Source organism: Lithobates pipiens, unplaced genomic scaffold (genome assembly GCF_037356315.1).
Source record: "Lithobates pipiens isolate NorthernLeopardFrog02 unplaced genomic scaffold, aLitPip1_a1.2 Scaffold_18, whole genome shotgun sequence".
Taxonomy (NCBI): domain Eukaryota; kingdom Metazoa; phylum Chordata; class Amphibia; order Anura; family Ranidae; genus Lithobates; species Lithobates pipiens.
Window position 1 is genome coordinate 210,837,631 of NW_027507758.1, and position 23,961 is coordinate 210,861,591.

General features: G+C 44.2%; 1 protein-coding gene across 5 annotated transcripts in view; it reads left to right on the forward strand.

The window, feature by feature from the left end:
* The window catches only part of ARID4B (AT-rich interaction domain 4B), a 2,504,499-nt gene that overhangs the window by 1,511,093 nt on the left and 969,445 nt on the right, over positions 1 to 23,961 (forward strand). For 4 of the 5 annotated variants that reach the window (XM_077486552.1, XM_077486551.1, XM_077486548.1 and 1 more), the window contains one exon: positions 21,251 to 21,286. The exons of the other annotated variant lie outside the window; for it this stretch is intronic. In XM_077486552.1, the coding sequence (XP_077342678.1) occupies positions 21,251 to 21,286 (36 nt within the window). The remainder of the gene's footprint in view (positions 1 to 21,250; positions 21,287 to 23,961) is intronic. 5 annotated transcript variants of the gene reach the window in all.

The window sequence follows — 23,961 nt, forward strand, 5'->3', positions numbered from 1 at the left end:
CAAGCTATCCAGTTTGCTTCACGGGTGTCTGCAATATATGAGGAAAAGAAAATTTTTTTTTTGCTATAAAAAAGTTTAACAATTAAGGGAGAATCTGTAGAGGTAATTCGTCATCTAATACACTTACTGGCAGTATAAATGTGTCTATGTCCCATGCGCGGCTCCTCCGAGACTGAGCCGAGCGCAGTTGTGTCCGACTATATAGTCACCGTCCATCGAGCTGGCGTCTGACGTCACCAGCTCGATGCGGACACCTGTGACCGCACTGCGCTTGCGCCCAAGACAAAGGAGGGGAAGGAAACTACATTTCCCCTAATGCTCCAGTGACACCACCGGCATTACATACCACACTGATAACCAATCAGTGTGTACAGGGGAGATGTCTGGCTAGAGTGTTATAAAGCGATCCACCCATCAGTTGGAAAGACTCGCTATGCGACCTAGCGACAGGTACTGTCAAAAATACGGGCAACCCGGTGAGAATAAAATCAATCATCCGGGAATGCCCTTGGGTGTCCGTATGCTCCCCTATAAGTACCGCAATTGTACAGCCAACAAATCGGTGCCAATACACTAAGGATGGGGGCTGCAGGAACAAGCAGGGAGGCGGGCAAAGCTCATCCCTAAGTTTGTGAACCCAATATACTGCAGTATGGACCAAATTAACTGCAGGATGGGGACATAAGACATTAAAGCCCTGGGCATGAGAAAAAGAAACAGCAACAAAAAAGAATAAAAAAGAAAAAAAGAAAAGAAAATGAACCGATATGCATAGATACGTTATACAAACAATTTATTAAATTAGAATTTCTGAAACAGAGTAAATTGAAAAGAAACGAAAACAAAATCTTATCCCTCATCTTAACCACCCTAAACCACCAACCCCCCCCCCCCCCCCCAAAAAAAGGAAAACTCCACAATACCCCCCACACATCATATAGGCGACCAAGGAGGGTCATAGAAGTACCTAAAGAACATATCTAAATTTAAAGAAACGATCTGTAACTCAAGTTCTCATTAAAACCGGGAAAAACAGTTGCCTTTAAGTTAAATATCCACCTTGCCTCGATCTGAAGCAGGGTTTTGACAACGCTGCTTCCTCTCGAGGTAAGTGGGACATGGTCCAGAGCTTGAAACCGAATATTATCGGAATCAAAAGCATGGTAAGTACCAACGTGTCTACTAACCGCAGTGACCATCTTTTTATTAAGTATAGGTTTAATATGATCACGCATTCGTATCGAAAAGTCACAGTGTTCCGGGCCAACAGCCACCCCGTACTGATTGGCGAGTTAGTCTGTGGTGGAATGTCTCCAAGCTCTGCAGGCCCTGCAGGAATTTGGGTGGCTGTTGAACCTAAAAAAAAGTCTGTGATCGTACCTACTCAGCGTTTGGAGTACCTAGGCTTACTGCTGGACTCCATGGAAGTGAGGATGTTTCTCCCTTCAGACAAGCTGCAGACTCTCAGAGCCGCGGTAAAACTGCGGATGAACCGCAGGTGGTCTTCACTACACTTCTGCATGCGAGTCCTGGGGCTCATGGTGGCCTCCTTCGAGGCAGTACCATATGACCAGTTTCACACCAAAATCCTTCAGAAGGAGATTTTGTCAAAATGGGACAGATCTCCATTGTCCCTGGATCGGCAGATTCAGGTGAGCCAGTTAGTCAGGGATTCCCTGCTCTGGTGGCTGAGGTCCCCGGCACTTTGGTCCGGGAAGTCGTTCCTACCTCTGAAATGGACAGTGATCACAACGGACGCCAGCCTATCAGGCTGGGGTGGAGTAATGGGAGTTCAGCCGACCCAGGGCCTCTGGTCGGTGGAGGAATCCAAGTTGCTGATCAATCTGCTTGAACTGAGAGCGATAAGGCTATGCCTTTCCACTTGGTCGATAAGACTGCAAGGGCGTCCGATCAGGATCCAGTCAGACCATGTCACGGCTTTGGCATATGTCGGTCACCAAGGAGGAACAAGAAGCTCGCTCGCCGCACGGGAGGTCGCTCACATACTTCGGTGGGCAGATCGACATGTACCGGCCTTGTCGGCCATTTACATCCCGGGAGTGAAGAACTGGCAGGCAAAGTATCTAAGTCACCAGATGCTGGACCCAGGAGAAGAGGGTGCACTCGGAGGTGTTCAGGCTACTGTGCCTGCGGTGGGGCACACCAGACGTGGATCTTCTGGCCTCCCATCTCAACTGGAAGGTGCCGAGATTCGTGTCCAGGGCAAGAGATCCATGGGCAGACATGTCAGACGCGCTGGTGGCTCTGTGGGATCAGTACCAGCTGATCTATGCCTTTCCTCCACTGAAGCTGTTACCACGTCTGCTCCACAGAGTGAAGGCCAAAAGGATTCCAGTAATTCTGATTGCCTCAGATTGGCCCCAGCATCCCTGGTACACAGACCAAGTGGCAGACGCCCCTTGGCAACTGCCGTTATGAGAAGACCTTCTGTCTCAAGGTCCAATTCTCCATCCTGCTTTACCATCGCTGGTTTTAATGGCATGGCTATTGAGAGCCAGGTGTTGAGGAAGGGTCTTTTGGACTCAGTGATCAGAACTATGCTGAGAGCACAGAAATCTTCTTCTCTGAAGATATATAATAGTACCTGGGAGGCCTACATCTCCATATGTGAGGATAAAGGATGGCATCCACGCTCCTTTTCTATATCCAGGTTCCTGCTGTTTCTTCAGCAAAGAGTAGACCAGAAATTGGCTTTGAGCACCATTAAAGAACAAATATCAGCTTAGGCTGTCTTTTTTTTATCAGCGACCCCTGGACTCTCTAGTGAGCACTTTTGTCCAAGGGGTCCGACATGTAGTTCCTCCTGTGTGTCCACCGTTACCCCCCTGGGATCTGAATCTGGTGTTATTGCCGCTTCAAAAACCGCCATTTGAGAATATCAGAGATATTCCCCTGTTGACTCTTTACAAGAAAGTGGTCTTTCTAGTGGCCATTACATCGGCCAGGAGGGTTTTTGGAACTGACGGCCTTGTCCTGCAAGTTTCTCCTATCTGGTTATCCACAAGGATAAGGCGGTGTTTTGCGTCCGCAACTTTCTTTTCTGCCTGAAGGTGGTTTCAGCGTTTCACATGGTGTTACCATCTTTGTGTCCGAAGCCAACACATCCTAAGGAGGTGGCCCTCCATTCCCAGGACGTGGTTCGGGCTCTGAGGGTGTATCTGTCTGCCACGGCTCCCTTTCAGAAGTCAGACTTCTTGTTCGTTTCGGGGGCTGGTCCGAAAAAAGTCATGGCAGTCTCGTTGGCCACCATTTCTAGGTGAATCAGACAGATTTTAGTACAGGCCTAAGAGCAATTGGAACGTCTTGGGCCTTCCGATATCAAGCATCTGTTGCTCAAGTGTGTAAAGGGGCAACTTGGTCGTCTGTTCACGCGTTTACAAAATTCTACAAGGTAGATGTCAGTGCATTGGTTGATGCCTGTTTTTGCCACAAAGTTTTTCAGGTGGCTGTATAGTTGCAATTGCACATTCAATTTTTTTCCTGTTTTTGGGGTAAAAACACAGTACTTTTATGTTAATGCACTGTTGCATTTGTTACCGCAGTTCTGGTGTTTGAGGGTAGTGTCTCTCTGAGGAGCACCCTGTTTTTTTGTGGGTACAAAAGTTTGGTTATCCCACACACTGTCATTTTTTGTGCGAGAAGTTTATACTAGTTCCCACTTGCCATGGTGGATGAAGTTTTATGCTGTTTTCCAACCCCTCATTTTGCCACTGCTTGGGGACGTCCCAATGGCTAAAGAGAGAAGCTGTGTCAGTCGGTGAATATAAGAGAAAATAGGATTTTTTGTACTCACCGCAAAATCCTTTTCTCTGTAATTCACCGACTGACACAGCACCTACCCCTCCTATTTTTCTTTACGTTATACTGCTTGTTGATGTACTGAAGCTGCACGGCAGCCTGAGGGGTTGTTACCTAAGGGACCGCCCCTTGGGCGGAACTAGAAGTTCAGAGTTTTTTCATTACATGTTAACATGTTATTCTTAGTCCTCTCCTAAAGGTGGAGTAACAACCCAATGGCTAAAGAGAGGAGCTGTGTCAGTCGGTGAATTACAGAGAAATCCTATTTTTGTATTGATTATAGTGTTCGGTGGTAACCTTGTTTTGGAGATACCTATATCTCCTATTTTTTTCGCTAGTCTCTCTCACCAGATCAGTTGGATTCTGACAGGTAATTTATCCATGGAGTCCATGTTTTCTCCAGTGGATATCCACTATATGTTCATGAACAAGATCCATGTAAATTTTGCCTTCAAAAGATAAAAGGGGATTGTGGGCAACCTCAGGATCTTGCTATGGATATCCTCACAGCCGTAAAGATGAATGCAATTAGGCGTCTCACATGTCCCGGTATCCCCTCCACTGGCTTCCCCAGAAGAGCCTGCTGTGGAGACTTTGTTAGGTTCACTTGGGTAAGGGAATAGATAAAATTGTATGTGCGGATCCAGAACCCTCCTGGCCACACTTCCGAAAACACCTGGAGGAGGTTCCCTTGACTGCAGACACTAGTCTGACTGGAACTAGGTACCGTTGCAGGAAAATGTTATAATTTGTGTCAATCGGAGAGGTATTGAATTGGGCCAGTTTCCCCATTCCAATACTTCTAACTCTTCCTCCAGATCCTGTTCCTATTGTACCATATAAGGCAATTTAGTGGATCCTTCAAATAGCATAGTATATATCATAGATATGTGGCCGGTGTTTTTATCCACTGAGCTACACAAATATCCTATGGTGGTTGAGGAGGTTAAGTCACCTGTACATTACAGGGAGTTCAGGAAGTCTGTAATTTGGGAGTATCAAAACTGTTCCCCTATGGGGAGGAGGTATTTTACTGGTCAGTAATTTTCTATGGTCACAGAAATCCACAAGACAGAGGAAGCCTTTGTCCACCATTCAAAAGTGGAAGGACTGAGACCCGGGGGACCAAAGAATTGCCCAACAAAGTGGCCATAGGATTATGAGGGGATTTGAATCTATGTCTGTCTTTTGGTCATTCTGTCCCATAAGCCCAGAGAAAAAGACAACGTTGGGCACAAAATGCCGGGTCTGTCTTTGGCTGTTATCCACATCAGATGACTTATTGAAGTTGAGGGAAAGTGAGAAGATTCCAACTGTAATCAAATTGGGTTGGCTCGCTGGAAATTAAAGCGGATCAATTGCACCAATTGTGTTGCATAATATTTGGTTAAGTCTGGGAGCCCCATGCCCCCTCTCAGTTTGGAGTTAAATAGTGTGCTTCTGTTCACTCTTGGTCTTGGACTCTCCCCCCAAAATACATTTCAGGACCTTCTGCTGGAAGGAAAGCAGATCAGACATATTAATCATTATTGGTAGGGCACAGAAGAGATATAAAATTCTAGGTAGAATATTCATTTTTACTGCGCTCAGCCTACCAAACCACGATGGGGGGTTGGAAGTCCACCTGGAGATGTCTTCTTGGAGTTTCTTATATAGAGGATAGTTTTTGTGATATAAAGGTTCAATGGAGGGGGTCACTTGAAGGAAACATTTTTTTGGAGAGAGTTTACTGTGCTTTCTTCTAAAGTTAAATTAAGTGCCTGGGACTTGGAATGATTTACCCTCAGTCCGGATACTATAGTAAACTGTGCCAACTCCTATTATAGATTGGGAATGGAGGTGATCAGAGACAAGAGAAGCATTAATATTTCATCGGCAAACATGGCACACTTGTGCACCCTGTCCCCACAAGGAATCCCCTGATAATCCATGTTATGCCGAATTTTAATGGCTAGGGGTTTAAATGCTAGTATAAATAGAATGAGGGATAGGGGGCAACCCTTTCGGGTGCCTCTATGTATTATTAGGTAATCTGAGCTATATCCCTTACTTATCCCATCCCAATTTGATTTGAGCGCCGCTATGATATGCACCAAACGTCTGGTTGGGTCAGCCTGTCTGGGGGGGGGAAATCCCACTTAGTCTGGGTGTATTTATCTTGAGAGAAAAGTATTCATCCTATTTGTTAGTATTTTAGTCATGATCTTGAGGTCTTAAGTGATATTGGATGGTAATTTGTACATTACCCTTGGTCCTTGTCTGGTTTGGGTATGATGTGAATGAAGTCATTGTTTTTGTATTTAGGCAGTGGAATTCACCTCCTGAGAGCATTAATGAATATGCGTAAATGAGGGGAGAGAATTTCGGATTTTTTTTTAGAATAGTGGCCTGAAAAGCCATCTAGACCTGGTGCCTTTGATGGGTTCAAACCTTTTATTGCTGCCGCTACCTGGGAATTAGTTTTTCCCATATTGTCGCTTTGTGTACTGCCCAGTGAACTATGGGAGATTGTGTCCCTGGGGGTGTTCTCAGTGAAATACTGGCGGATGGAATTTTCTACCTCTAAATGTGATAGGGTCATTTAATAATAAGGCGTTGAGACACCATGCCAAAGGCTGAGGTTTTGTCCACAGCTCTGAGACCGTCATCTCAACAGGTGAAAGGTCCGATCATGGAGTTATCAATATTTGGGCCTTTGTTATAAATGGGAGAAGTGGAGACAGGATAAATATATGGTCAATACGGGATTATGTTTTGTGGACATGGGGATAGTGTGTGTAATCTCTCATTGTGTAGTGATTGTCTCTCCAAACGTCAATGAGACCATTGGAGTGTAGTAGGTGTGCCAATTTGATGCTCTGTTTAGGGATATGTTTCAGTACAGTTTTAAGGGAGTTAGACTTATCTAAAACTTGGTCTAGTGATGTGTTGCTGTCTCCCTCAAAAATGGTATGACTCGTCGCATGAGGCATTAGCACATTTATCATGTTCTGGGAAAAGGGTGTCTGTCCTGCATTGGGGGCGTAATATGAGATAAATGTGACCTTATGCTCATTCATTTTACCATTCACTAGGATGTATCTTCCCTCCTTATCTTGTATCACCCCTTTGGGGACAAAAGGTACCCTCTTAGACAAGCACACTGCCACGCCCCTTTTTTTATCTGGGTCATTTGATAGATAATATGTGGGGTATTTAGCATTTAAATAGTTGGGGGACAAAGCCAGAGAGAAGCGGGTCTCCTGTAACAGGACGTCTATCCTCATTTTGTGATAGTAGTGAAAGGCCTTTGTTCATTTGGTAGGAGAATTGAGGCCTTCTACATTGCGAGTCAGAATTTTAAATTTGGTCATGTTATTTTAGTCATTGTGTTTCAGTAGACTGTACTCGCCTGTAGATAACTTTGGTTGTCCACAACCATACCCACTGGTGGAAGTTAAGGATTTCTGGAATCTGGAGGGAGGAGTGCATTGGTACAGAAGAGACACTAAAGAGTAGAAAGAGAGGAGAGAGATATCATTAACAGAAGTATAAGCCCCTACCTTCTGTCTGCCTGCATCCAGAAGGTAGAGTGGCTGTAATATTCACTTCAACATTTCAAGGATGTGTGGCAAAGTTGCCGATAGTAATCGGCTATGGACAAGTTCACAATAAGTGGCATGTGTTTCTGTCTCGGCCCCTCCTTCATTAAACTATTGTAACTTAGTTTGAAAGGGAGCAAGGCAGGTGAGTGAAGGGGATTGAGTAACCCTATGTAACCCCTCAAATAAATACATCTCAATACACAATCACTTATAGCTATGGTAACTCCTAAAACACATGTTGAACAACCATTTTTCTCTCTTGTGGTATGTCCTATCACCGAGAGTTTCTGTTGTGACCCAGGGCTCCTAATGGGTTTGGGGTACCGTGGGAAGGGGCAAGGGGACTCCTAGGGTCATTGATCACCAAATGCACATATAGATGCATGGGGAGGAGGGAAAGGAGCCCTGGGAATCCTCCAATGCAGAGGAGGCCCAAAACTCGGGGGGGGGGGGGGTCCTGGAATAAGGGGACATATGGAACACTACCATTAGGTTCCTCCCTTTTTAGCCTTATTGCCTCTGGGTGAACATTGGGACAGTATGTCTGTCTTGACAGCAATTGTGGCTGCTGCCTGAGACCACAAGACAATGTACTCAGTTGAGTGATGTGCATCTTCGCTCCCTTGTGTGATGCCTCACCAAGTGAACATAGGTCCGGCACTCTATCCAGTCAGCTCAAATTGGTGGGTAGTTCTTCTTTGGTGCAAATCGTTTTGGTTGTAACCACTTATTTTTTGTTTTAGAAGAAAAAGAAAATGTTGGGACTTTAAATGAGGCGGTGACTGGGTAAGGTCAAATGCCTCCATTCCTATCTAATTGAAACAAACAGGAGGACTGGGGGTTGGGACTTTAAATGAAGCAGGCATGTGTAAAATGTTTAAATTTATTGGAAATCAGTGATACGTTACATGAGGGTAAGCATGGGTACACCAAGAAAACCAATATATTCATTCAGTGAATAAACATACAGCAATGACAATTAACCACTAACAATACAAATCACATATTACAAGTGATCATTAAGTAGGTAAAACATATAGTTGGAAAAAAAACATGGCATATAATAGCTCTATGCATTTTGTGAATTTAATCCATTCTTCAGGAGCATGCACGGGGAAAACTGAATGCTGTAGTATAACAGTAACAAGAATATCTTTAAGGTCTGACCCTGTCACGGAAGAAGATTAAAATAAGGTAATTAAAATTAATCTTGCCTAGGATAACCCCCCCCCCCCCCAAAACCACTCTCAAGAGTACTTACATTGTCTGTATCTATGCAGTAGCAATGTGCCAACATGAGTCAGAAAACCGCTAGGGCAGTGGCGGAATTATAGGGGTCGCCAAGATCGCCATGGTGACTGGGCCCCTTGCTGCATGGGGCCCTTGAGGGGCCCCCTGTACTCTTCGATAGGGGGAGGCTGAGAGGAGCTCCCTGCACAGTGCCGATTTCAGTTCGGCTGATGATCAGGGGAGCTTAGTGAATCACATTAGGCTTAGTGAAAGCAGTGTGTGCTCTTTGTCTCCCCCTAGAGTGCAGTACCCGGCAGGAAGAGCCAAGGTAAATGTCTGCCGTTTTTTTTTTATAAGACTATCTACTGTATTTGTGTGTGTGAGCATGTGTGTGTGTGTGAGCATGCTTGTATGTGTGTGTGAGCATGCTTGTATGTGTGTGTGAGCATGCTTGTATGTGTGTGTGTGTGAGCATGCTTGTATGTGTGTGTGTGAGCATGCTTGTATGTGTGTGTGAGCATGTGTGTGAGAGAGCATGCTTGTATGTGAGCATGCGTGTGTGTGTGTAAGCATGCTTGTGTGTGTGTTAGCATGCTTGTGTGTGTGTGAGCATGCTTGTGTGTGTGCGTGTGAGCATGTGTGTGTGTGCATGCTTGTGTGTGTGTGTGTGTGTTAGCATGCTTGTGTGTGTGAGCATGCTTGTGTGTGTGTGTGTGTGTGTGTATGAGCATGCTTGTATGTGTGTGTGAGCATACGCGTGTGTGTGAGCATGCATGTATATGTGTGAGCATGCGTGTGTGTGAGCATGCTTGTGTGTGTGTGTGTGTGTGTGTGAGCATGCTTGTGTGTGTGTGTGTGTATGTGTGAGCATGCGCGTGTGTGTTAGCAGGCTTGTGTGTGTGTGTGAGCATACTTGTATGTGTGTGTGAGCATGCGCGTGTGTGTGAGCATGCGTGTGTGTGTGAGCATGTTTGTATGTGAGCATGCATGTGTGTGAGCATGCATGTATGTGTGTGAGCATGCATGTGTGTGTGTGTGTGTGAGCATGCTTGTATGTGTGTGTGTGTGTGTGAGCATGCTTGTATGTGTGTGTGTGCATGTATGTGACTGTGCATGTATGCATATGTATGTATGTGAATATGCATGTGTTTATCAGTGACGGTGCATCCAAAAGGGTGCACAGGTACCGCCCCCTCTCTCCAGCCACCCCCTCTATGACCAATGGATAGATTCATGAATTGCATAGCATGAATCCATCCATGGCCACCGCTGCCACCCCCATATTTAGGTGTCTGGTCCCTTTTGGGGTGCGGGGCGCTTGAATTACAGCAGCAGGGGGTGTTTTTGCAGCACTCGATGAGAGCCATAGGCTCTAATAGGCTTCAAAATAGGTGAACTGCGAGCACCATGCTTGACACTCACAGTCTACCCAGGTGTGTTAGAAAAGTGAATTAATATTCACTTTCCTAACACTGAACCGCCTCTCCACCAATCAGGTGTGCGGGTCTGTTTCCCGTCACCTGATTGGCTGAAACGATAGGCGCAGCTATTGGACGCCTATCAGGAGGAGAGGACAGGAGATGAGGATGGCAGGAGATGCATGGAGGACCCCACTCATGGCCGTTACCCGCTGCCCCACCAAGACAGGGTAAGTGGCGGGCAGACAGCGAGCGGGCGGTGGGGATTCACAGTGGCAGCATTTGATGGGCACACCAACAGGATTTGATGGGCACAGTGGCGGAATTTGATGGGCACAGTGGCGGAATTTGATGGGCACAGTGGCAGCATTTGATGGGCACACTGGCAGCATTTGATGGGCACAGCGGCAGAGTTTGATGGGCACAGTGGCAGAGTTTGATGAGCATAGTGGTGACATTTGATGGCACAGTGGTGGCGTTTGATGGTACAGTGGCTGCAATTGATGGGCACAGTGGCTGTAATTTATGTTTATTTCTGAATTTTTTTCTGAATTTTTCTGTTTGCCCCCCTAAAATTTTTATATGTGTGTGCATATGTGCATTTATATATATATATATGTGGGTTTTTATATATGTGCGTGTCTGGGTTTACATGTATGTATGCACATTTTATGTAAAATGCTGTTTCTTTGAAAAGCGATCCATGCTCAGATCGCTTTTCAGGGGCATTTCACAGACGGTAGAGAGGCAATATGTTGCCTACTGACCACCTGTTTTAACCCCTTAAATGCATGATCACTATGGTGCAACTGCATGCAATGCACACAGTTGCAGGGGGGTTGGAGTGCAGCCCCATTCACCTAGGGTACTTCAAGGGTGCCCTGACTGGAAAAAGATTGTGAAACACCAATATAGAGGAACCGATCTCTCCATTTTCCTCCTGCAGCCGCTGAGTGCCTGTGGGAGGGAGAGGAGGAGAAGCGGGGGAGGAAATGGAGAAATTTGTTCCTTTTATATGCGGCCACCCACTTGGGACCGGGCCCCAGTGTTCTACCATCGGGCTCGGAGAAAAGAGCCCTGTCCGGAGGTCGGGGAGGGGGGGCCTCCATGGTTTCTTGCTTCGGGGGCCCTGAAGGTTCTAGTTACGCCACTGCGCTAGTGGTATCACTGGTGGGAGCTGAGGGGGTTATGGCAGACCAGGACTCAACAGAGATGGTTTCCAAGGAAGGAAATTCCAAAAGATAATGGTCAAAAAAGACCATGAGTGCTGGGAACAAAAGTGAGATTATAAAATAGATTGGAAACTCATATTATGTAGTACAATTGGTCATATGTCCTAAACTTGGTAAAGGATAGGGTATTGAGATGCTAATGAGTGTAAGGTAAGGTTAGGTTAGTGAGAGTAGAAAGTAAAGATGAAGAGGTGAGGTGCATAGAAATTTGAGACTATGAGGAACCATATTAACCAAAGAAAGTATGTAAGATAGAATAAAAGTGCGGCATAAATCATTGGTGAAAAAGTGAACTCAAATTTACCTAACAAACACTTCAATACTGGTGTGCCGGTAAAAAGCTGGAACCGCCATGTGAGTCAAACCACCCCAGAATGGCTTATAAGGGCTAGTCTGAAACACCCACCAACATCATGTGGGCGTGCACTATGGAGAGTAGGCAACTGCAGCAGGGCGGGGCCGCCCCCAGACAAAACAGTGTCAAAATGTTCCTCCACCTGGCTGCTCGGTGTGAAAGCGATGGAAATTGGCGGGGCCAAAGGCGAGGCACAGCGGTTCCATCGCATAAGGCGTGATGTTTATGCCTAGTAAAGGGCGGTCCACCCACCCTATAAGGAGGGGAGGAGGAAGACCTGCATTATGCCTCGCAGCTCCCAAGGTGATGGAGCAACTGCTCCTATCTATAACATGACACATGCAGTTGCCAAGGATATTGGACTATTTAATATGGAGGTGGGGAGTAAAAAAGCCCCATCCCATTGGGATTAGCCCGATGGAAGGAGGGGGAGTTCCTATATTGGGTAATTGTATTAATACATGATATAATTGGGTATTAATCAGACCTAAAATGATATAAACAAGCGCGCTTCCATCCCTAATTTTTTAGAAGAAAAATAAAACTTTGGGACTTTAAATGAGGCGGTGACTGGGTAAGGTCAATTGCCTCCATCCCTATCTAACTGAAACAAACGGGGACTGGGGAATGGGACTTTAAATGAAGCAGGCAGGTGTAAAACATTTAAATTTGTTGGAAATCAGTGATAAGTTACATGAGGGTAATCATGAGTACACCAAGAAAACCAATATATTACATTCAGTGAATAAACATACAGCAATGACAATTAACCACTAATAATACAAATCACATATTACAAGTGATCATTAAGTAGGTAAAACATACAGTTGGCATAAAAACATGGCATATAATGGCTCTATGCATTTTGTGGATTCATGTTGAGTCCTGGTCTGCCATAACCACCTCAGCTCCCACCAATGATACCCCTAGGGGTTTTCTGTTGGCACATTGCTGCTGCATAGATAGGGGGTTTATCTTAGGCAAGATTACTTTTAATTACCTTATTTTAATCTTCTTCCGTGACAGGGTCAGACTTTACAGATATTCTTTTTACTATTATACTACAGCTTTCAGTTTTCCACGTGCATGCTCCTGAAGAGTGGATGAATTCACAAAATGCATAGAGCTATTATATGTCATGTTTTTATGACAACTTTATGTTTTACCTACTTAATGATCACCTGTAATATGTCATTTGTATTATTAGTGGTTAATTGTCATTCACTGAATGTAATATATTGGTTTTCTTGGTGTACTCATGATTACCCTCATGTAACTTGTCACTGATTTCCAATAAATGTAAACGTTTTACACCTGCCTGCTTCATTTAAAGTCCCAACCCCCTGTCCTCCTGTTTGTTTCAATTGGTTGTGACCACAATGGTAAAACAGGTCTATGAGGTGTTGCAGATGCCCTGGTCAGTGGAGAGTTCCTGGACATCAAGCTTAGACCCAGCAAAACATCTTCTCCCTCTTTGTAACTTGCAAAGGAATGCATTTTCCCTTAGACAAAAGAAAGCTGGAATGGGAATGACCAACAGTATTTGATCTGGCGATTTGACAGATGTGTTAGTGGTTTTAGCAATCGCCGTTTTTGAATCATCAGTTGAGAAATATCAGTGAATATATAGATTGTGTGTCCCTGTAAGGCGATATCCTGCCACATTCTTCTCTTTGATTCTCTAGAAATGAGGTTTGACTATGACATCTTGGGGCAAGCTGTCTGATCTGGGGGCTGTTAAGGCCTAGGGGAAGCCGTCCAGTTGCAAATGGTGTGGCGATATGTTGGCTATCAAATCTTTCATTAGTGTGTGCTGTGTGGGCTCCAGGTCCGTGACTGTTTCAGGGAGGCCACGGACCCCAAAGTTATAGCGATGCGACCTGCTCTTGAGGTCCTTTATCTTGGTCTGAACTTGCTCCAGTTGATCCTGTAATGTGGTGATCAGATTAAAGTTTTGATTTACTTGTCTCGTAGTGCCATCTTCTTTAGATTCAATAGAATCCAATCTTTTTGCTATATTCTGGAAATCTCCTTTTAGGTCAGTGGTTACGATGGCACATGCTTTGGAAAGTTCCTGCTGCAGTAATGTGGAGACACTTACAAATGAGAACAGTGTCTTCAGAGTAAGGTGCAGCCTGTATTGAGGGTGGGAGAGCTGTGGAGCTGTTTTGGCTGAATGCAATTTCTGCTAAATCAGCCATATGTCTGTCCATAGATGAGGCTGGAAAGGCTAGCCCCACCCATTGATGCCATAGACGGACCATGAATATTGATGAGTTCCACTCAGTAATTAGAAGAGGTGTCTTTGATATATATGTCAGCAACCATGAATCAGACTGAGACAGAAGTGCAGTAAAAATCACACTATTTAATAAAATCATATAAACAGAGGAAACTTAGTCAAAACCTAGACCTGGTTTCGGTAACCAGGATAGGTAGTCAGAACAAGCCAGAGAAACAGGAGTCCAGAGATCAGCGAAGTCATGTGCAGCAAACTGGTTCAGGAACCAGAAGGGAAGTCAGCCAAGCAAAAGTCTTTCACAGGAAAACACAGCAGAGGGAGTCCGGATATGTTGACCAAGGAGAAGGCACAGAAAATCTGATCCAAGGAGTTTATATAACCAGCAGCTCTAGCTGTTGAACAGGAAATGAAGACCAGGTGAGTCACTGTGGAAGGAAGAGACTTTGTCAATTAACCGACAGCTGAGAACAGAGCTCTCAGAAGGAAGGGCTGAGCCCAGCCCCAACAATATATGAGGATACAACAGTTATTAATATTTGAAAACTTAAAAGATATAAAGGTGATCTCTGACACACTTCTATGTCTAGAGGGGCGTGTTCCACAACATTGAAGGATACTATCACAGATCACCATGTTTTTACCTCCTGTAGCCCCACACCAGGGTAAATAGTTGGATGTTGCATCATATGCCACAGGCAGGCCTACTCTGTACTTATAATGAAACTTTCTGGAAAATAAATCAAGGACTAAGCCAGTTTCATTGTACTATGGGAAACAATTTTTCAAATAAAGAATATATGTGGTGAAAAATGTATGCTTATGTACAGTATGTAATGCAGAAATGAGATAGCGGTACCGATACAGTATATATGAGAATAACATATAGAGGATAGCAGGTGTGGCATATCAGAGGTCTTTATACGCTATGTGATACCATGTCGGATGGATGGACATGGAATTCTGTAATATTTTTTTAATCATGTTTTATGTATGTAATGTACAGGACACAAGGGGTGGATCCTGGATGGCAAGTATATATCCCCAGTATTTGGGTTGTGGTCTTTTTAAATGGAAATTGTTTGAATACATTGTTCAGTGTTCAGGGGTTGTCACCCAGGCAGGGTAAGGGGGTTCTGGGTAGTCTACTTGGATAGGACTAATTTTCAGTACTGTCTGGATTGGTAGGCCCTTGTTAGGGACCCAGCATTTGGAGGTTCGAAGAGACCTTTGGGGTAGTAAAGAATCTCCAAACCCTGACCTCAGTCCTTAAAGGGTTGACTTAAATGCATTAAAGTCCAAAAAAGAAAGAGAAAACAGCCAGCACCTGTCTGTGTCAGGCGGAGTAAAGCAGAATACAGTGAGGAATGTGGGCTAGCTTGTGGCTGAGACACAGTAGTTGAACTGTGGTAACCTCCTCTTTGGGACCCCTGAGGCAGATGGGAGCTTCCAGACACCCTATTAAGTGTGTGGCAGTCACCTGACCTTTTATTTTGTTGTACCAGCAATTGATAGGCTATTTTGGTTTGCTAAAGATAAGGATGTTTTTTTTCTATTTGTCTGTTCGTTTACCAGCATGCTTGGCTGATGACCTTGGGCTTCTTGAGGTCACAACTGATGCTTGGATATGGGCATCTCTAATTGTATAAGCCTTTGGAAGCAAGGCTGACTGATTTAAGGGGCCAGCGCCCATTTTGCCATTTCCTGGGTCAGAGCAGCAAAGGGGTTGGAAACCTCTGAAGGAGGCATGGTGGAGCTTTTAACAGCCCAGGTACAGACCCAACAGTAGGCTAGCAAATCCAAAAAGTATAAAAGTACACAGTACATATGGGCTTCTAGGGGAACTGCAGAGTCATTTAGTCCATTAAAACTTTCATCTGTATCTGTAAACCATAAACAAAGTATACAAAAGCATGAGGCAACTGGGTGGATGAGAGAGCAATTGGATGGCTGGCTGAGCAGGCGAAAGGGACCGAGACTGGAATCTCTCCCACAGAAGATCTGGGTAGGATCCCATCCATACAGAAGAAAAAGTAACAGTAGGGAGCTGAGGTCATTATCAAATTAAAATAAGCTGCACACTTGTATTGAAGTTAGTGTGAAAAAGCATGGATTGGGAACATCTGAGACCAAGCAGCTGTTATCAATGTAAGCCTATAGGCATCACTCCACAGAGAATGGGGGTGACAGGGCCCCAGGCAGCCCAAGGTATGAATAATAGCAGCGTCGTTCTTAGCAGTACATGAAAATTACAGCTGCATAGGCTCCAACAGTAGGCTAACTTCTGCCATGAGGAAGCACAGGCATGTTAGCAAGAGGTTACTCGGGTGCAATTGAAGGCCTCCGTGGAAGCCAATCACTGTTACGAGGAAACCTTAATTTTGTTGATCCAGGCAATGCAGCCTGGATTCGCAGAAGGCATGTGTGCAGACTCAGTTAACCGTCATAACTGAGCTACTGAAGACGGTTGTTGCCTAGGTTAGGCTAAGTGAGAGATCGGTAGTGATCGCTCCTATGTCCATTGATAACTGAGCATAGTAAAATGTGTTTACTATGCTTCAGTTTATGACTGAACAGGAGCCTCTAACCTCTGTTTGTTCATCTTTCATGCTAAAGCTGCTGAGAAAGAAATTGAAGAATCTTTGTCGTCAATTCCGTTCTCTGTCTCAATGGTGAGATGTTAGATCTGTGTGGACCCCTAAAATTTCATCCAAGTACACCCCCAACAATGTTGAAAAAAACATGTAAAAAATAATTGAAAACATGTAAATAAAATAACAAAATTGTAAATATTTAAAAAACAATTCATAACAAAAATTAAAGGCTTCTTCACATAGGTTCTCTGTGATTTTGAAACAAATGATGGCACCCTCTGAAAAATGTAAATCATTATATGTGCAGTGAAAATTGGGTAGCTGCCCCTTTAAAAATGTGAATGATCCACCTTTAGTGCATAAACATCAAATATATAAGGACATCGGCGCTCACAAACTGTATAAGGTGACCTGTGCATCACATACTGCTCCAACAAAAAAGTGAATACAGTGCATTAAAAAGTGAACAATCAAATATATTGCATAAAATAAAAGTCCATTTGTGACATACCCAACACCAATCGTGGGCTTCTATTTAGTCATGTTTTCCAAGTCCTTCACCACAAGTGATCAGGAAATAGATGGCAACTCACCAGTGGTGTTTGACCCCTTAATTACAGGAGGTCAAAAAAATCACTATTGGAAACACAATTCGTTCCTCAGTAGCAACTTGCCATTCCAAAGGTCCCTCAGGTCAGATTATGGTGTACAAGTAAACTCCATAGGAGTCATAAAGAAGTAGCTCTAATGCCGTGTACACACGTAGCCAACTATCCGGCGGACTTAGTCTGACAGACTTCCCGCCGGCCTGTCCGCCGGACTTTCCGAACAAGCTACTTGCCCACACACAGCACTTTTTCAGCGGACTAATACGGCGTACTAAGTCCGCCGGACTATCCGCCGTAATTTTGAAATGAACGGACTCGCCCACACACGCGGAGGAAAGTCCGCTCATTTTAAGTGCGTCTCCAGGTAGCCAGGGGCAGCGAAGGAGGCGTCGCTGGCCCCGTCACCTGGTATGGACTTAAAGGGGAACCCCTACGCCAAAAAATCGGCGTGGGGGTCCCCCCCAGGTCCACATCAGACCCTTGTCCGAGCACGCTACCTGGCCGGCCAGGAAAGGGGGTGGGGACGAGCAAGCCCCCCTGAGCCGTGCCAGGTCACGTGCCCTCAACATGGACGGGTGCCTTGGGGAAGGGGGGGCCATGCGGCCCCCCACCCCAAAGCACCTTGTCCCCATGTTGATGAGGACAAGGGCCTCTTCCCGACAACCCTGGCCGTTGGTTGTTGGGGTCTGCAGGCGGGGGGCTTATCGGAATCCGGGAGCCCCTTTAATAAGGGGGCCCCCGGATACCGGCCCCCCACACTATGTGAATGAGTATGGGAAAAAATGTATATAGGGACATCGCCGGATGATGTCCCCGTCTATTATGATGTCACAGTCCCTGGGACTGTGACATCATAATTGGCGGGGACATCATCCGGCGATGTCCCTATATAAGTCACCGTGCGCCGTGTCTCTGCCATTGTGAGCGGAGGATGCGACGAGGCAACATCTGAAGAGAAGAAGAGAAGAACAGAAGACGGCGACCTGTAAAAGAGCTAGAAGAATTTGCGGTGGCCCGGCAAGAAGAACCGAAGAGGGGGACAAGACCCCGAAGTCGGAAGAAGAGGGCGGCGGCGGTGAAGAAGAAAGTCGGGCTCCTCCGCTAGCAAAAGAGCTAGCAGAAGATAGCGGAGGAGTCCGGCGAGAAGACCCCTGAAGACGGAAGACCCCCGGAGCTGTGCAATAAACTATTATAACCCTTGTGTGTTGTGTTTTATTTTTACTTTTTTTCACAGGTGAATGGGTAGGGGTACATTGTACCCCATACTCATTCACATAGGGTGGGGGGGCGGTATCCGGGGGCCCCCTTATTAAAGGGGGCTCCCGGATTCCGATAAGCCCCCCGCCCGCAGACCCCGACAACCAACGCCCAGGGTTGTCGGGAAGAGGCCCTTGTCCTCATCAACATGGGGACAAGGTGCTTTGGGGTGGGGGGGCCGCACGGCCCCACCTTCCCCAAGGCACCCCCCCATGTTGAGGGCACGTGGCCTGGCACGGCTCAGGAGGGGGGGGGCGCTCGCTCGTCCCCACCCCCTTTCCTGGCCGGCCGGGTAGCATGCTCGGACAAGGGTCTGATGTGGACCTAGGGGGGGACCCCCACGCCGATTTTTCGGCTTAGAGATTCCCCTTTAAGTCCATACCAGGTGGCGGGGCCAGCGACGCCTCCTTCGCTGGCCCCGGCTACCTGGAGACATGCTCAAAATGGTGGGAAAATTCCGTTCATTTCAAAAGTATGGCGGACTGGCGCACACACGGCCAGATTGTCCGCCGAAATGCGAGTCCGGCGGTAAGATTGGAGTGCATAACTACTTTCTAAGTCCACCGTACTTTTGGGTAAAAAAAGTCCGCCGGAGGCTACACACGGGCGGATTGTCCGGCGGACTCTTCCACCGGATTGTTTGATCGTGTGTATGCGGCATTAGTTTAGTAGGTTTATTAATGATTGAAAATCAAAAAAACAAGCTTGCACTCACATGTAACAGTGCCTATACTCCGGCACTGGAGAAATATAGCATGTGGAGATAGGCCTGTCAATGGGATGCTGGCATGCAATCCACACCTCGCTCCCAATTCTGGGCCTGCTGGATAGTCACATGGGACCCGGAAGTGATGAATCCCCCACTCTGACATATGTTTTCCTGTGTTTGCCTCTTCAGGAAGTGGCGATCAGTCACTTACAGGTTATATTTATGATGCATGTATGTACTATATGTATCCTATTGGTTAGGTTCCACCAAGATGGAGGAGGGGGACAAAAATTTGGATAGAGGAATTTCCCATTGCCAAACATGCCCATCTGCCCATGCCTAATTGTACAATCTGCATCTTACTATAGATAAAAACTAATATCATACATTATATAAAAAAAGTGTTTAATTTTTTTAATCACATATACCAAAAAGTGTCAACAATTTGGTCCAGTTATCTATACAGAATGTAATTAGGCCTAGATTAACCAAAGTGTTAGACTCCCTCTAAGGGTGATCCCAAAAGGCCAATTCCTTAGAATTAAAAGGAATTGTGTGTTACCTGACACAAACAGATGTACTGATAGAAAGGTTCATAGAAAAGGCATATAACAAACAACAATTAAAATATACTAGGGAACAAATAGGACATTTGGATAGAAATACACTATATGGGGGGGGGGGGGGCGTGGCCAGCGCACGAGCCGAATGGAAGCTCTGTGAGAGAGCTCCGTGACACGAACGGGCATATTAGCGACAATTCACAGCGAATATCGGTAAAAAAGATACGAACAGGCGACGGAAGAGTTCCTGAATCCGAAGGTGATGTTTAAAAAGCGGAAAGACGAACGGAAAATTAAAAAACTAACGACATTCTCCTCTCAGTCAGCGGGAGGGAGAAAAAAAGATGGCGCAGATCCTCTCACAGCTGCTTTACCAGCAACAGCCTCCTCAGGGAGAGCGCACTACACTGACATGCCTGATGCTGCTCTAGAAGAATCACCTCACAAAACACATCTGGAATCTCCTCATGAGGAAGTTTGCCTCAGCCCTACATGTCGCAGCCCGGCTAAAACTCGTATCAAACTGGATTTCACAGGCCAGGAGGTAAGCCATAAAATACCTCATATTAGTCAAGATAACACAGTCATAACTCCTATAGCTTCGCCTATAGCCGCATTCCCCACTAATAACCAGCCTATTCTGGACACCCAATTAAAAGAAATGCTATTAACTTTACATACTTCGCTTCATACGGATATTTTACAACTCACAAATCAATTCTCCAAAGCAGTGAACTCCTTAGGTGAAAGAGTACACATTATTGAGAACTCTATGGGAGACATGACCAATACTATTAATGACTTAATAGATGCTCATGAAGAAAATAAAGCTGAAAAAGAGTGGCTTAAATTTAAAATCGCAGATTTAGAAGACCGCTCAAGGATGAACAATCTCAAAATCAGGGGTATCCCTGAAAATATACAGCAGTCTGATCTTAAAAAATATGCCACTGACTTATTCTCCAACTTGCTGCCAGCTATACCAGCCTTAGAGCTCACAATTGATCGTATCCATCGGATTCCGAAACCGTCATTTCTCCCTCCACAGATACCACGTGATGTACTACTTAGAATACACTTCTACCATGTTAAAGAACAAATCCTATATAAAGTGCGACATCTAGGACAACTTCCACAACCATATAATACAATCCAGATTTATGCTGACTTGTCTAAACATACTCTAGATATGAGAAGACAACTTTCCACGATTACAAAAGCTCTGCGTAATCATAAAATTGAATACCGTTGGAAACAAACATCTAAACTACTGATACAGAAGAACGACACCTACCATACAATCACTTCTGTGGAACAAGGCATTAAGTTACTTCACGCATGGGGTATTATCCCCGAACCAACTCCACCTATCGGAGCTAAGAAGAATCCGGAGAAACTTGCGCCACAATGGCATTAGCTTTCATTGACCAGATCCGGTCAAAATACAATCCTATCTATAGGAAACCGATCTATCAGCTTGCCCGCCGTGCCGTGCGATACTAAATCTTTGGAACAGCTGACCTTTGAACTAATTCCACATTCTAATGTTGCAGTATACATTGAAATGTTTACCACTGCAAGTTAAGTTTAATGTTTGGTTATATTTTTGTTTGTGCTTTTACTTTTATTTTTTTCTTCACAGTATCCTATACACAACTCATAGCGTTCAAAGGGACAGGTATGTTGTGAACCTACAAAATTTGAATCAAAACTTTTCAGTCACAAAATTTTTGGACATTCATTTCAGACTACAGATTGTTCACATGGAAGTAGAGTTTAAAGCTATTATCAGGCTAGTATGTACTTACTTTTTCCATCTTATTAATATCCTTTTATGAGTATAAAGTTAATATCTTTAAATACTAATGGTCTTAACCATCCAGCAAAAAGAGCGTCGATGTGGCAAATGGCTAAAACCCAGCGATGTGAAATATTGTGTATACAAGAAACCCATTTCAAAACAGGTGCTATTCCCACTTGCACCCATAAGAACTTTCCTCACATATTTACAGCCTCAGGCCAACAGAAAAAAAGAGGAGTACTTATTGCCATACATCATTCAGTTAATTTTCAATTACATTAATCTATTGTAGATACCAATGGTCGATACCTCATATTAATATGTACCATTGATAATACACTTACTACATTGGTAAATGTGTATGCGCCTAATAAAAGGCAATCCCATTTTCTGAATGGCCTGATGAGAAAAATAGGTAAATGCCGAAAAGGTGCCTTAATAATTTGTGGAGACTTCAACACAATACATGAAAAAGAACTAGACACTTCTAATCCCAAAACCAGAACCAACTGTGCACTTAAATTTTTTTTGAATAAAAGCGATCTCTATGATGTATGGAGATGCCATCATCCTGGAGATCGTGAATACACATATCATTCCCTGGTACATAATACCTATACTCGTATCGATTATATTTTTACGGATAAGTGGTTATTACAGCTGGTGAGGGAGTCTGACATTGCACCCATCACTTGGACTGATCATGCCCCAGTTAGTATGACTATTCTACCTAAACACTCTCAAACGACCCATTTTCTATGGAGAACAAATGCACATCTTATCAAAATGCCTACCTATGCTACAACTATACAAAACCAGATAACTGAATTCTTTAAATATAATGTGGGATCGGTGTCAGACTCCGCCACCCTATGGGGTGCTCATAAAGCATTTAGTAGGGGAATCCTAATGCAACTGAATGCTCAATTCAGGAAAAATAAAACTAAACTCATTGAGAAACTTACTGCTGACATTAAAACATTAGATTTCCAAAACCAATCTCACCCATCACAACAACTGAAAACTAAACTACAAATATTACGACAGGAACTCCGAATGACTTTATTGGATACATTTGAAAAACATACTAGATAACTTAAAGCTAAATATTACCATACTAGCAACAAAGCAGGAAAAAACATGGCACTTCGGATCAAAGGCAGATATTCCAAATCAAAGATTCCATATCTATACCACCCTATTACTAGAGAAAAATTGCAAGACCCCCAAGACATAGCGAATGCATTTAGCTGTTATTATAGCTCCCTTTACAATCTTAAAGATGATTCTCAAACTCCCACACCTACCCCAAAGATAATAAGTGATTTCTTAGATACTATTAGTCTCCCATCATTAACTACTGATCAAATCTCTGATCTTAACGTCCCATTTTCAGTGGAAGAAATTGCTAGAACTATAGACTCCCTGCCCAACAATAAATCTCCGGGCCCAGACGGAATGATAGGAGAATACTATAAATTACTTCGAGATATACTGGCTCCCCACTTATGCTAACTTTTTAATGAAGCAGCATCCAAATCAGAATTTCCGGCTGAGATGCTTCAGGCCTTGATCATAACACTGCCGAAACCAGGCAAAGAAAAAACTCTCCCCAAAATTTCAGACCGATTTCATTATTAAACATTGACATCAAAATATACGCCAAAGCAATAGCGAATCGACTGATGAACTACATACCAGACCTCATTCACAAAGATCAATCTGACTTCGAAGGTCGACAATCTTCAGATGCAACAAGACGTCTGATTGATATTGTACACTTCACTGAGAGACATCAAACGCCTTCTCTGCTCCTTTCTTTGGATGCAGAGAAGGCGTTTGATAGGGTCCATTGGGGCTATTTACAGTCAGTGCTTTTAAAATTCGGCTCTCATGGAAATATTTTATCGGCAATTTTTGCACTGTATAAGGGCCCCTCAGCGAGAGTATACACAAATGACATGATGTCTAGGCCCTTTGGCATCTCGAATGGAACACGACAAGGTTGCCCCTTATCTCCTTTAATATTTAATTTAGCCATCGAACCTCTAGCAGAATGTATACGATCTGACACAAAACTATCTGGTATAAAAATTGGGCAAATAGATAATAAAATAAGTCTGTTCGCAGATGACATAGTGCTTATAGTGTCTGATCCTATTTCATCTCTCCCGAATCTCCAAAATATACTAACGACATTTGGAGCAGCATCATATTATAAAATCAATAAAACCAAGTCCCATTATTTAGACCTAGGATTAGATAACACAACCAGGCAGTTATTGTCTAATAAATACCCCTACCACTGGAAAGACGAGGGGATTTCTTACTTGGGAATCACTCTCACTAACAAAACAAAACAGTTATTTAAAACAAACTTTTTACCATTTAAGAAACATTTTGAAACAGATCTGACAACACTTAGTAAATTCGAATTTACATGGGCTGGTCGCCTGGCAGCTTTCAAAATGATGACCTTACCAAAATTATTATATCAACTCAGGTTCCCACCAATATGTATCCCTAAATACTACTTTAAATCCTTACAAAGC